This window comes from Arctopsyche grandis, chromosome 4, assembly GCF_051622035.1.
Source record: "Arctopsyche grandis isolate Sample6627 chromosome 4, ASM5162203v2, whole genome shotgun sequence".
Classification (NCBI taxonomy): domain Eukaryota; kingdom Metazoa; phylum Arthropoda; class Insecta; order Trichoptera; family Hydropsychidae; genus Arctopsyche; species Arctopsyche grandis.
In genome coordinates, this window is record NC_135358.1 from 29,734,294 (window position 1) to 29,750,249 (window position 15,956).

General features: G+C 36.1%; 1 protein-coding gene across 1 annotated transcript in view; it reads left to right on the top strand.

Moving 5' to 3' along the window:
* LOC143911028 (uncharacterized) overlaps positions 1-15,956 on the top strand; it is a 440,832-nt gene that overhangs the window by 83,229 nt on the left and 341,647 nt on the right. Inside the window, exon 3 of the mRNA XM_077429735.1 lies at positions 11,580-12,127. Coding sequence (XP_077285861.1) covers positions 11,580-12,127 — 548 coding nt within the window. The remainder of the gene's footprint in view (positions 1-11,579; positions 12,128-15,956) is intronic.

A 15,956-nucleotide genomic window follows, 5' to 3' on the forward strand; every position in this document is an offset into this window, starting at 1 on the left:
TGTTTTCGTCGAGGCGTCGAATTTTCTGGAATGCTTGATGGAAGTGGTCGTACGAGCATTTAGTTTATTGATGCGTACGAAAGGAATTTTGTTTTCGTCGAGGCGTCGAATTTTCTGGAATGCTTGATGGAAGTGGTTATTGACGCGTACGAGAGGAATTTTGTTTTCGTCGAGGCGTCGAATTTTCTGGAATGCTTGATGGTGTTCCGCTCGATGTATTTTGTTGTTGCGGAATATTCTCGAAGGTTTCGATGACGATGACGACGACGAGATTCCTACATGGCTCTCCGGTGAGTGTTAGCGATGTGTGTGATTTTGTGGGAATCTCGATGTGTTGGAGTCTATTGACTCGATGGCGTCGTTGTTTGTCCGGTTGTGCTGGAGAAAGTTGTCTCAACAGCGGGTCTTGTGTTGCATGCCGGTCCAAGTCTTGTTCTCTACCAGGTTGCTTATTTTGGGCGAGCTGCGTTGGTAGTGAAGGTTTGTGATGGCTTGGATGGTGCTGTTGTGCAGGCTGCTGTGTTCTGCGTGGAGTCATTCGCGTGACTGTTTTGCTGGTGGTGCTGAAGTTAGTTGTCTCGGCAGCGGGTCTTGCGTGAAGAACGTTGGTTGACGAAGTGCGTTGAGTGCTGGTCTTCGTTGGTTGTGCTGGAGTTAGTTGTCTCGACAGCGGATCTTGCGTGAAGAACGTTGGTTGACGAAGTGCGTTGAGTGCTGGTCTTCGTTGGTTGTGCTGGAGTTAGTTGTCTCGGCAGCGGGTCTTGCGTGAAGAACGTTGGTTGACGAAGTGCGTTGAGTGCTGGTCTTCGTTGGTTGTGCTGGAGTTAGTTGTCTCGGCAGCGGGTCTTGCGTGAAGAACGTTGGTTGACGAAGTGCGTTGAGTGCTGGTCTTCGTTGGTTGTGCTGGAGTTAGTTGTCTCGACAGCGGATCTTGCGTGAAGAACGTTGGTTGACGAAGTGCGTTGAGTGCTGGTCTTCGTTGGTTGTGCTGGAGTTAGTTGTCTCGACAGCGGATCTTGCGTGAAGAACGTTGGTTGACGAAGTGCGTTGAGTGCTGGTCTTCGTTGGTTGTGCTGGAGTTAGTTGTCTCGACAGCGGGATTTGTGTGGAGACTGTTGGTTAGCGAAGTGCGTTGAGTGCTGGTCTTCGTTGGTTGTGCTGGAGTCGGTTGTCTCGACAGCGGGTCTCGTTTTGCGTACCAGTCCGAGTTGTTCTTTTCTACCATGTTGCTTATTCTGTCTAGGCTACGTTGATAGTCAAGGTTGGTGGTCTGGACGGTGTTGTTGTGCAGGCGTTTTGCTGATTGTGCTGGAGTTAGTTGTCTCGACAGCGGCTGTGTTGTGTTGGAGCTAGTTGGCTCAGTGGCGATTTGTTTCGCCGGTTGTGCTGGAGTGGGTTGACTCAACAGCGGGTTGTGTTGGTAGCTGGTCCATATGTACTTTCACACCATGTTACTGTTGCGGTCGTTACAATGGTAGTGAAGGTTTGTGTCGGTCTGGACGGTGCTGTTGTGCAGGCTGCGGCGTCCTGCGTGGGCTCATCGAGGTGATGAATCATCGAAGGTGTGATGAGCGGTGCTGGCGGATCAACAGTAGTGGATCCATTTGGTTGTTGTCTCCGGGTTGCGTCTTGTTGTGGCGAAAGCTGCGGAGTTGTTTGACATGGTCACTAGTTGTGGGGACATGTAGCGGACTGCGTTTGAAGTCTGCGTTGAGGGTTGCGTTGTAGACTGCGTTGTAGGCTGCGGTTGCGTGAAGTCTGCGGTTGCATGAAGCTTGCGGTTGCGTGAAGCTTGTGGTTGCTCGAAGCTTGCGGTTGCGTGAAGGCTTCTGGCTGTTGCCTTGTCGTGGCGTTTGTTGGTTGCTTTGTAGGCTGCGCTGTGGGCTGCTATGTAGGCTGCGATGTGGGCTGCTATGTAGGCTGCGATGTGGGCTGCTATGTAGGCTGCGATGTGGGCTGCTATGTAGGCTGCAATGTGGGCTGCTATGTGGGCTGCGATGTAGGCTGCTATGTAGGCTGCGCTGTGGGCTGCTGTCGTGGCGGCTGTTGGTTGTTGTGGAGGCTGCACTGTGGGCTGCCGTGTTGACTGCGCTGTTGACTGCTGTCGTGGCGGCTGTTGGTTGTTGTGGAGGCTGCACTGTGGGCTGCCGTGTTGACTGCGCTGTTGACTGCTATGAAGGCTGCGTAGTTCAAAGATGGGGTCACCAATGTAGGCGGGGTACGATGTGTTGACCGTATCCCGGCCTAACGAAACACTGTTGTGTGGTTCAAAGATGGGGTCACCAATGTAGGCGGGGTAGCGATGTGTTGACAGCGCTGTTGGATGATCAGAAGGTTGCGTAGATCACGTCGGAGTAGTACCAATGTAGGCGGGTTACATGTGTGTTGACCGTATCCCGGCCTAACGAAACACTGTTGTGCTAGTTTTATAAAGTTTTATTGTTTGCCTATGGTTGTACAAAGGTATGGTATTTGTGGGCAAAAGTATGTCGTTCAGCGGTCTCTGGATATGGTAGAGTGTCGCTGGCTCAGCATTCAGCTATGTACGGAAGGTCTCTGGATACGGCAGTGTGTTGCTGGCTCGTCCGGCTGGTTGATCTTCCAAGTCCGCGTAGTGTAGTGGTGGCTGGTCAGGAGCTGTATGTTGACTGGTCTGCTGCTGTGTGTCGACGCTTGCTGCTCTGGGTCGACTCGTCTGGTGCTGTGTGTCGACGCTTGCTGTTGTGGGTCGACTGGTCTGGTGCTGTGTGTCGACGCTTGCTGTTGTGGGTCGACTCGTCTGGTGCTGTGTGTCGACGCTTGCTGTTGTGGGTCGACTGGCGTTGTTTGGGTTGTACCTCCTTTTATAGTGTTTTTGGAATGCTTGGTGGAAGTGGTTATTGACGCGTACGAGAGGAATTTTGTTTTCGTCGAGGCGTCGAATTTTCTGGAATGCTTGATGGAAGTGGTTATTGACGCGTACGAGAGGAATTTTGTTTTCGTCGAGGCGTCGAATTTTCTGGAATGCTTGATGGAAGTGGTCGTACGAGCATTTAGTTTATTGATGCGTACGAAAGGAATTTTGTTTTCGTCGAGGCGTCGAATTTTCTGGAATGCTTGATGGAAGTGGTTATTGACGCGTACGAGAGGAATTTTGTTTTCGTCGAGGCGTCGAATTTTCTGGAATGCTTGATGGTGTTCCGCTCGATGTATTTTGTTGTTGCGGAATATTCTCGAAGGTTTCGATGACGATGACGACGACGAGATTCCTACAGTGGTAATTTATTAAGTCATGATTGATTTATAAAAGTAGCAGTCAAACGTATTGTATGAATATGTTTATAATAAGAATAGATTTTTATTGTTATGTAGAGAAATTAAACGGTTCGGTGATTACTGGTCACAAAGTACTCATCACAAAGTCACTAAATATTGTGTATTCGCGATTTTCATGGCAAAAATTGTCTTTGTGACCACCGCAATGTGACGAATAGTACAATTACCAAATTAAACATTAGAATAGAATAGAACATTAGAATTAATCAGCAGAATAGACTAATGTTTAGCATATAATCCTTTGAACAAAGTGGTCACGGGTTCAAATGCCACTGGTTTCTGTTGGCCAGACCTTGGATTTGTGACTCCAGATCGATCGTTTCCTGTCAGAGTTTGCAAATTTATCTGATTTTCATTGAATCGATTACAACAAATTGACAACCTTTCTCAATTTTCTTGCAAATCTGGAGTTTTCAGTAATCTCGAATTTCACTGAATTGTTTAAAAAATGCTGCAAAATTTACAAATTTCACCTTAAATATATCTCTTGATGTTGATTGATATGTATTTACTGAATTTCGCTGAATTGTTTAAATAATGCTGCAAATTTACAAATTTGACCATAGATGTCTCCGTGGGTGTTAATTGATGTGTAATTACTTTGTAAAATACAAATAATACTTGTATCAAATGTACAATGTTTCTGGCGAGGAATTACTTGTTAGGCGCATTGGGGTTACTTGTTAGTCCTTCCTGGTATAAATTAAAAAAAGGTATATTATATACCAGGTACTGGTACGGTACTGCACAAAATTATAAAAAGATGCGTCACTTTCTGATATAAGTACCGCGGTGTAGGATAATTAGTCGATGTATCGGTGCGCGAGCGAGCTTAATACCCGCTTAAATAATATTGATATTTACATATAATATACATGAAATTATGTATATTATAATATTACATTTTTCTCAATTTGCTTGGGGGTGCTGCAGTTCCGTAGCGCTTATCATTTAATTAAAATATATGACGGCCGCGATATGAATTTTAATTTCTGGTCGATTGTATCGATTTTGTCTAGGGAAAATCTCGACAAACTCTGGAGTGTCCTATAGTATAAAGGTACCAGTATAGTGTTTATAATTAGGGCGCACAATAGTAGGCAAACAAAGGGCGCCCTGGGCGACAGGTCAGGCCGTTGCCTTAAACACTATTGTCGTCTCGAGTGCCAGTGTCGTCAAAGCAAACGCTGACTAAGCCGATTAACACGGACGAATTTTCTTTAGAATTCTACCGCGGAAAAGTTTTTCTGCAAATTTAAACTCTGTCCTAGAAGTTTTTTAAAATTAATTTTACATATATGAATGTTTTGTGTGTAAATATAATATATGACAAGATTTCTTGGACAGTTGCAAAATTTTGCAAGAGTGCAAATTGGAAAGTGCAATAAGTAAGTGTTATTTATGGAAGCGTTAACGTGTCTTCAATTGACGCGAGTAATCATTTATGTTTATTTTGAAATAATGGTTGTTATTATTGTGAGAGGTTTTGCGTAGGACGATTTTCACGCTTAAACCACTCGTATGCAATAATAAATTGAGAAATTGTTCTGACAATGCAGCCTGACATCATTATTGAGCAATTATCTTTGAATTATAAATCATAGCAGTCGTTTGTTCGTTGAAATTTATATGAAATGAAAAAAATTGAATTTGATTTCACGGAAATCGCTCTCGTTCGAACGAGAACTGTCTATGTTTCCGATTCAAACTGGGAAAAAAAGGGTCATCTGCAAACAGAAAAAGGCTCGTTTGCAAATAAATACAAAGTCGTATCGCGAGCTAACGGCGAAGATAAACATTTGGCCTTCGTCGGTTTTGCGACCGAAGTACATTAGCCCTTCGTCTCGCCCTTTCCGGAATCAATCCGATGTCCGAAAAGATACACAGTCTCAAAACTGTGTATTTTTTTAGTGACCCGTTTCGTCGTGTAATTTAGTTTTATGGGAGAAAATCTTGTTCAACTTGGGGCCGTAATAAAACGCTTATGCGATGCAATTCGAAAAGTATACGCTTTGGGATTATTGCGATATTGAACCGAATTTCGCTTGATTTATATCGCATTGAACCGGGGAAATTGTGTGGTGTGATAATAATGTGTTGCTCCCCCATTTTCCGCACAATATGTGGTTTGTTACACAATTTCCCAACAATGGAAAACTAAACTAGATACATCGGTAGAAAACTAAACTAGCTCATTTCGCGGTATCCACGTGTGTGTTTTGCCGTAAATATTTCACCATATATGTATGTATATCTATTATCTTTATACATCTAAAAAATATATTTTTTAGATGTGAAAAACACTGTATGAAGCTTTTGCCATAGCTAACAGTTAGTCCATTAATTAAACGGCCTTTTTTTGCCTTTTTCGACTTTCCGTCAAACGCTTGATGCATTAGTTTTTGACGATCCTGTGAAAATTGCGATTTTTCAGAATTTTTTACACTCGAAGCGAATTTTTTCAATGGTCAACGTGACCGAATTCGGTATCGTCAGATTTATAACGTGCTCGTTCAAAATATAATAAAGAGGAGCTTACGGTTTTAGAGAGATTTTAAATCCGTCGATAGATGTCGTGTTTTTGTTTTCGTTATATTATATTCAAATTGAAATTCAAATATTGGTAGTTTGACATGTAAAAAATTCGTCGATCATTTTCCTTTTTAAAATAATCCGATCTCTTAAAAAAATTTGCACTTGCAATTTATATTGTTATCTTAAATTTTAATTCAAAAACTTTTGCACTCTATGTGAGTATATTTATTATTTTATTGTGAGATTATAAGTTGGAAGTATTGTTAATTACGGCTGTGAAAATATTTTTCAATTATTCTTTTTTTTTTTTTTTTATAAAAATATGCCATTTTTTTATAATTTTGAATAAAGTTAAAAAATATATGAGTATTTTGAATAAATATTTTTGGGTTTATTTGATTCCAAAATATTATATATTCGGTCTAGAATTCTTGATAGAAAATATTTTCTTTCTAACGGCGAGCTTACTGTAAAAGTTCGAGAATTCGCGTAGAGATGGGACTAATAATATTTTCCTTGTTGAATACATTTTCTTATCGAATTTATTGAAAAAATGTACATTTCAATTCAAATTACGCTCTAATTTTTCTTACAGGACACTAGCATTTGTTAAATATAATATTATAATAATAATTTTTTTTTTTTAAAAGTTCTTTAAAATAATAAAATATCATTGGTTTATTTATTACTCGTGTATTCAAAAATAATGTGTTTTAAAATGATTTGTCGTGTAGCGTAGATGATTTATAATTATAAGAAATATTTATTATTTGACTTGTTAGTTTGAAATCAAAAGTTAATTGTACGTGGTGTTACAAAAGCATTAGAAAAATTAAATTTCAATTACTAATTTGTACGTACATACATGTACAATATATTGGGGTGATTTATTAAATACTACTTGTTTATTATACATGTATTAAATGTGTGAAACATAAATTTACACATTTCTACAATGCGTTAAAATGCATTCTTGTGAACAAAACGTGTTAGTTTTGAAGAATATATTTTCAGTTATATGTACGTATGTACATATGTATGTATAGATTCCCACATTAGTTTAGCATTTTAACTCGGAGGGTTCGTTAACCGAAGCTTATGAAACAATAAATTATGTAGGAGAGTTGAACCCTAGAGGAGAAATAATATTTTAGTAATAATATTATACAAAATGATACAGCACATACTTGTGTAGGCTTAGGGGCTTATCTGCGGATTATTACTATCAAATGAGATTAGCGGAACGATTTTAACCCGAAAAACATACCAGATATTGTATAATTCAGTTGCGAACATGTTAATTAACTCTTACAAATTGAAGCCGTCACATGTAAATATACATATATGCACGAATATATATTGGAAATCACAAAAATTTGCCGTAATTTCTATTTATCGGTATTTTTTGTTTAAATAACAGGTCACCGGTGAGTTACCGGCAATTTTCAATTTTACATAAATTAAAAAAGAAATTGTTTAAAAAGTTAGGTCCCAAATAAAACACAACGTGAAATTCAAAAATTAAATTGTATCAAAACATTGATAAAAGTTCAAGAACAAAAGACCCACATCACGTTTTTGAAACATTTATTGCTTTCTGGATTTACCGATGAACCGGCAACGGACTCCCTAGCATATGTGTGTCTTGTGTAATAGAGTTTATTTTATTTATGAAGTTGCTCGTTTTGAATGCATGCGTTTTTTTTTTTATTTATTATAATGTTCGAATGAATTTTCTTATTGAGTTGAATTAGGCAAACATTTGAATTTGAGCGAGCGAAACATTTATTTCGCGTTCGAACAGCGTTTAAAAGTTGTCGGGTGGGGTGAAACTTTTGAATTATACTCACAAAACGGGGATGAATTTGTGATTTATATTCATAAAATTTAAACGGGCGAACGTAAAGCTGGGGGGTGGTGGAGAGGGTGGGTACATTTTTATTCTCGTTTCGTTTATTATTTACATTTCGATCGGAAAACTGTCGGTAGGTAAAATACTGGAAGAATACTCGTACTTGCGGACACGCTTTCCATTCCGCCTCCACGGTATTTTGTATTGTTTGAAATTTCAAAGATGTGATGAAATGGGCTGGTGGGCCTGAACATCCTGAACGGCTTCGCTGAAATGGGCAACGCCTGGCAACAGAAAAACAAATCTCGGGAAGCGTAGGAAGCTCAGTCGTGTGTCAAAGATTATGTTCCGTTACTCATAAATTGTGAGCCAGACCGTAATTCCTACCAGTTTCTTGCTACTTTGAGTTTAAAACTTTTGGTAATTTGTCAAAATGCTTTTTACGCTTTACGAGTCGGGAAATCTCGCCAGGCTCGTGCATTGTCTTTTGTTATCAATTCGAGACGAGAGCTTTTTACGCCGGCATTTCTCTGCTTTATCTATAGGTGCTCGTTGTACGCGAATTGCACGTCTTCTGCCAAAATTTAAATAACGCTATCACTCGTTATCTAGAATGGAATAATGAAGATAGCTTTCGCTACCGCGACGGAGTAAAAAGCTGACGTTTTATTGATATTGAATTATTATAGTCGGTATAATTGCGCGTTCCTCGCAGAAGAAAGCTCGTTTGAATTTTATTGTGTGTATTCAATCAGACAATATTCACAGGTTTCTGACGTCAATCGTAATAATAAAAGACTACGTAAAGGAAAACTTTGATGTATTATATAAATAAATAATACAATATATTCAATATTCTATTATTTATATTGACACTAGGCTATAGTTCAATGCTACATGGATTTATAATTGTTTATTCATATACAGAATATCAAAATTTGAAGTATTGTTTCCATCAAAGGTTTTGTGGTAAAATATGAATTTTCATCCTAAAAGTTTGCTGATTATTTTCCACATACATACTTTCTTTTGTATGCTTAACATGAATTCAGCCATTTTAATCGAGTGCTTCAGTACATGGATATATGTACATATGTATATTCATTTTTAAAACATTCTATCTTTCGCCTTACATCCTCTTTGTCATTTATATACCATTACAAAGCTCTTTTTCTTGGTAACTGCATCCTATCCATTTGCATCCAGCCGCTTAAATATTTCTTCTCCAATTACTCTCATATTTGCAGTATTAGCTGCATTGTTCAAACTGGTCTGGTCTTCTTTTAGTTTTTATTTGTGACTTTCTCCATACATGCCACTAATCTTGAGTGTAGTAGTATAGCAGTATATTGCCTCCATTTCTATGAATATTTATATTCTATAGTCTATATCACAACAATATAGCTTCGACCATAATAGATGATTAGTTTATAGAACATAAGTAGTTTATAGAACATAGTTTTTCAACAGTAAATTCATGCAATGATCTAATATATGCGGATCTGTTATTTAATTTTTGGTATGATCTGTTATTTGATTTTATAAAAATAACACTTTATGATACTTATCTTGTTCTGTTTTGTCGTGGATTTGTTTTGATTAAAATATGTAAATTATTTAGATCCGTAAGCTATGTATGTATTTACTCGCAATGGACACAGATGGCAGCACATACTGCGTATTTTATATAACTTTTCCTTTAAAATTAAAATTATTTTCTACTCCATTTCGAGCTGCGTCTAACTTAATTCGGTTAATGCAGCGGAGCGCACACTATATTTTATACTCTAATTTATCACTTGCTTATATGCACACTTTATAAAATATTCATATACTCGTTAAGTTTTCAAACGCAAACACTAGCGTACATACCTACATACATGCGCATAGATACCCATTCTATTATAAATTTTATGCATATTTAATTTCTATAAACAAGGAATTTTCAGCCTTTTTTGTTCTATGGATCTCTTTTCCAGTCAGGTGCAGTCCAATTCACGGACCCTTATAGTTTTTGAATGGATAAAATAATTATCTACATACATACATACATATATGTAGATCGCTTTACAAATCGAGAATACATACGCTACATTCAAGGAAAAACAGATTATTTTGTTTAAAATGAGTTTTCTTTGGTTACGTCAGGATAATCTACGCAGATTATTATACATACATATATGTACACACACACCTATTATTATTACACACACACACTTGTGTGTGTGTGTCCTAATGCTAGCCGAACATAATGAATGAATTGATAAAAAGCTTAAACTTTGTATAAATTCATTCGTCGGTATCGAACCGGTGAACCCTCAAACACAAATATCCTCTTAAAGGTATATCTGAGTTCAGCGAGCAGCTAACCAATTACGCTATCGTAGAATTTTAAGTTTATTTTAAATTATGTATCAACCAGAAAGCACCCGTTGAAATTCCAACGGGCACAAAACTATAATATAATAAAAAATAAAGTCTCGTCGATACTATAGGTGGTCCAAAAACCAACCGAAAAAAGCCGGCTAGTGTTTTTTTTTTTTAAATCAAAAGCCGATTAACCGGTTTTCACCGGCTTCAGAAAATTAAGATTTTTTGTTATTTTCAAATTTTTATAATGCAAAAATTATAAAAACTGTCATAAAAAATAGGTATAATAGAATTGTTTTGAGATCACTTTGGATTTCGGCTCATTTTCTTATTGACATAAATCAACGCTTTGCGTCAATAAGAAAAGGCTTTAAGTTTAAGCTTTGAACGAAACCCTCATAAATTATTTTTTACTAGTGGTTTTACCCGGCATCGCTCGGTATTTGTAATATAAACCACTTTAACATGACTAATCTAATAGTAAACATTTAATTAAATTTATTTGAATAGTTTTATTTTATATACACTGTTTATAATACTGTCACGAACAAACAAACTGTATACTGTATACTGTCTATTGTATACTGTATACTGTCTCTTTCGAAATTATATGTATACCAGAATACGGCGCCTGCGTTCCCGGTGCCTTCGCCCCTAGAGGCTTCGCCACTTAGGGCTTTGCCCTCGGCGGCTGCGCCTCCGGGGACTTCGAATCCTTTGAATCGAAAACAATTGAATCAGCGACTATGAATCGAAAAAAAAAAATTGAATTTGTCGTCTAACGAAGGTTACATGTGTACATACAAAGTCTCTTTTGCAATTATTTATTTTATTTAAATACATATTTTTTACATACATATATACAAATATACCAGAAAGGCTTAACAGGTAAAGCCCAAATGCGCCTTCCTGATACACATAATTATTACATAGATACATGTAAATCTAAACAATATCTGACATCTATGGTCAGATATTACAAACATCGTATTAATACGATAAATAACGATGAATAACTTTCATGTAACAATACGAATTTTATATTCGATAAACAACCACAGAGACATCTATGCTGAGCAATATGGCGAAACCTAAGATATAACAATAACTAAAGGTTCGCAACAGAAAATTGGGAAGAAAGCGCCAATTTTACAGGAATCGTTTCAATGAAAATCAGAAAAATTGGCAAATTCTGATAAGAAACGATTGACCTTGACAAACCAAGGTCTGGCCAATAGCGAGACAATAGAGGGAATCGCACTCGTAACATCAAGTACGAGATAATTCAACATTCACCACTAGACCACGCTACTGGTTTATATTTTAATTTAATTATATATTAGATTCAGTGGTCTCGGTGGATTGGATCGACCAATGTTTGAGAAAATTTGAACTCTTGTGTCTTTAAACACTTTCTCTAACAGTGGGAGACTTCTTCAATTGAAATCTGTTTCGGCCAATCGACTGAATACGCTTCTCATTGATTGGGTGTTTCGATTCTTTTCAGATTTGCAAGAGCACGACCTGCTGCGCGCCATTCCCGTGCCGTTCAGCAACCCGAAAACACAATTTTTCACGGAGGGCTTGGATGGCTTTCCAGCTTACGGGCTGAGGCCGGGATCAGACATAAAATCTCCGTATAGGCTTTTCATGCCCGAGAAGCTGTATCCGGAGTTCGCGATCACGGCCGCGATAAAGCCCGCCAACCGAGACGGCGGGTTCCTCTTCAGCGTGGTTAACCCTCTGGAGACGGTGATCCAGCTGGGGGTGCAGCTCATCCCCTCCGGCTACGGCCTCACCAACATCACACTCCTCTACACCGACGTCAGCTCCTACATCACCACGCAGAAGATTGCCAGCTTCGTGGTGCCTTCGATGATCAGGAAGTGGACCAAGTTGGCGCTGAGGGTGTCCGCCGAGAACGTCACTCTCTTCCTCAACTGCAACGAGTTCGAGACGGCCCAGGTGCGGAGAGTCCCTCAGGAGCTGGTCTTCGACTCGGCGTCCACCCTATATCTGGGACAGGCTGGACCACTCATGATGGGCGAGTTTCAAGTGAGTCCACTTTCATATAATACATACATACCTACATATATATCTTCAATTGCCACTGAGATAAAAAAAAAATGGTTTTTTATATACGGGTGGTCAGATGTTCCATTTTTCAACAATCTATCCCTCTGTCCTAGTAAAGGTTGATAGTATTTAGAGGTCGTTTCGTTTATGAAGACCTACCCTCATTCCTTCGAAAGACAAGGGATCTTAACAATCGCATCTTTTCCGCATAGTGAGGCTGGGCCTTTGTAAATGGAATTTAAAATAAATAAAATGTTTTTATTTTTATTTTTCGAACTGGCAACACCGAAACGGTAAGTATTATACGGTTTTCAAATGAATATTCGAATATTCGCCCAATTTTTGTCTATACGAATATTCTAACAATCCATCGAATATTCGTAAAATATTCATTTATACTACATATTTATGTATTTCGAAAGAAATTTGAAAAAAATTTAGATTGATTGTAATTTTTTCTTTCAATATGCTTTAACGACCGTGCCGTTAATGCCTTTTCTACAATCCATGGTCCTTTTCTATGTACTTTGATTGTGTTTCAAAAATTTTGACTTATCTGCAAATATTGGTTGTTGATAAGACAAAATGTAACTTTAAAGTATTGAAAGCGGCAAGTTAAATATAATCATACAATACGGCAAAAAACGTTTAATGTTTTGTAATGCTTATTAAATTCAAAAAGTTTCATTATAAAAGAACGATTATAAAAGTAATCAATAGTTTATTATGATTATTTTAATTAAATTATATTTTACTGACAATTTTTTGATCTCTTGCACTAATTATTTAAATAAATCAATAATGGTGAAAGTCGAAAAAAATACGAATATTCGAATATTTCATCAATTTTTATTCGATCTTCAAATATTCAAAAGCTATAGGAATAATTGAGATCCATAGTAAGTATTTCATACATACATATATTTTTCTACATATTTTTACGTTTCTAAATTAAATATTAAATTACTCGATGTTAATAGCTTGAATATTATTTCTTTGAAATTCGAATATCGAATGCTTGAAAAACAATTTGCTAGAGAAAAAATAATAAAGAGCAAGTAAATTGTATTTCAAGCAATTGACATTTAAGCCACTCGTATTTTGAGCTACGTGACGTTTGAAAAATCTATTTTGAGCAATCGCATTCGAGCGATTTAAAGGATACTTACTTTCACGTATTAAACTATGTATGTATGTGTAATACTCTCTTGGGGATCTCTTTAGTTATTAAGGAGTCTCTTTAGTTATTATTTTGATATGAAAGCGTATAAATATACTATATTATTATTTTGATATGAAAGCGTATAAATATACGCTTTCATATCCAAATAATAACTAAAGAGACCTCTTTAAACGATTTAATTCAAATATGACAAAGAAGATATCTAAAAAATTGTAAAATCTGGAAAAAAACTCATCAAATATATGACGTACGATTTTTTAAATTGTGATGTTTTATTTAAATGTCCTGATTTCTCATGTCCCAAATCTGGCCACCCCAATTTTGTATACGCTTCGTTTTAAAATGTTGATAGTATTAGCTGGATTATTATTCAAATATTTCAAATTATTCCATTCAAATGTTGAGTCACAGGCCCAATGTCTTGTTAAGATTATGAATAGATTATGTTAAAGAAGGAAAGCGTTTTCCACCAAGTATGCGACGTGCAGTTGCAAAAAAATATAAAACGAAAGCGACATTATGTATGTATATTATGTACATTATTATGTCATGCCAGTGTACGAATGGATGATATAAATAATGTCAATTTAAAATAGTAGGGTTGAATCAAATTAACGTGGCAATTGGAGATGTAATTGTTATTATTTTTTTTGTATACAATATATGTATTTTTTGTGTATTATATTTGAACTTCATGTATTCAAAATGAGACATTGCACCGCATCGGGTATGTGAAGGTATCCCAGATTACCACTTTTATGTAACATTTCATATCACGTTGATACACTCAGATTGCTTTATATCCACACGAAGTATATTAGGTATTATGTTTCTTTGTACAATTGAATTATAAAGAGATTCATTCACTCGACCGAAAAAAAAAAGCGAATAAAAGTAAGTGCTTTTTATCGTGCCTACGCGTCCATTATTCACACGAGCGTTTTCAAAGTTTTTGCAAAGCATTTTTTTTTATTTATTTTCAACGTGAAAAAGGTGTCTGGTTTTATAGAATTATATATATATATATATATATATATATATATATATATATATATATATATATATATATATATATATATATATATATATATATATATATATATATATATATATATATATATATATATATATATATATATATATATATATGTATGTATGTAATGATACATGAATATATATTATATGTGTGTGTGTATAATAAAAGTGTTTTTGAATTTATGTATAGGTTTATATGTACATACATTTGAGATGACTGCTGTTGCTGATATTTCAATGGTGGGTGAGAAATTAATATACATAAATGTTTTATATACGAGTCCGGTTAAATAAGTCACCGGTTCCGGATAATCGAGCGTTGTAGAGGCAGGTGAACTCATTGAACAGTTCGAGTGACGGCCACATAACGGCGCCGTTGTAAAATTTAACGGCACCGCTTAACGACTCAACTCGTTGGCTGCTCGGACGATTCTTAGCCGACGCGATCATCCCCCGGGGAAATAGAATTTTAATTTTATGTCTTGTTTAATTTAAGAGAGGATTATAACTTGAATTAAAGGGCTATTAAAGAGTGGCTGTAATTTATTATTTTCATTCGCACTTGATTTTTCCGACTTTAAGGTGTTTAAAATTTTTATGTTTTCTTTTTTTTTGTTTGATAATATTTTAGGTAAATTTTTGAATGTGCTATATGCATATATATTTATTTTGAAGAAAACTGTATCGAGATCATGTCAAAAGATAAGTTTTTCGATAAAGGAAACGTCGTCGTCAACACGTATCTGATTCAAAAGATCTCATTTCCGTTCTTGACCATTTCTGTCCAGGAGCGCTTCGACATATTCGATAGGATGCGATATTTAGGATACGAATGGATAGGATTTAGATAAGTTCGTTTCAAAAGTGTTAAAAACAAATTTTTTTTAGTATGCGCGTCCGGCTCATAACGGGTTAATGTAGCGTAAAAAAAGTTTACGTTTTGATTTTTCATGACGTTTTCATTATTGAATTTATTCAAATGCACTTCAGCAGAATATCGATACGGTATAATAAACTTTCATTTCATATCGCAAGGTTGCGTAAAATCAAAACATTCGAAAATAAATTCGTATGTTTTACGTATTTTAAAATACGAAATAGACATGAGGTTTTAATAAAAAAAAAATGAAAGGATTTAATCTACGTTTATATATGTATGTATGTACATACATACATACACACCTAAACATTAAATAACAAACGGTGCTGGTTTATTCAGAGTATGATTAATTTTGTGCTAAATTTAATTTGGTTGCAAGTCTAAAAACTTAAATTGTTTACGCGGCAGGCTGCTTCAGAATATTTAAGTTCAATTAAATTTACAAAAGGTTGTTTATAACGTGTGTTCGTATTATATAAGATTACACAATTAGTCATTGAATTATACATATGAATTAATGTTTAGGTACATAAATATAGAAGTAAACCGTTTGAAAGATTTCAGCTTGAGAAATGTTTCGTTTATTAAGCGGAAATATGACAATGCGATTAACGTTAATTATTAAAATAATAAACGCCTTTATCTCGCTCAAAGTTGATCCGCATATGTATGAACATACGTGTGTACTGTTAAAATTAGAATCTCGTATG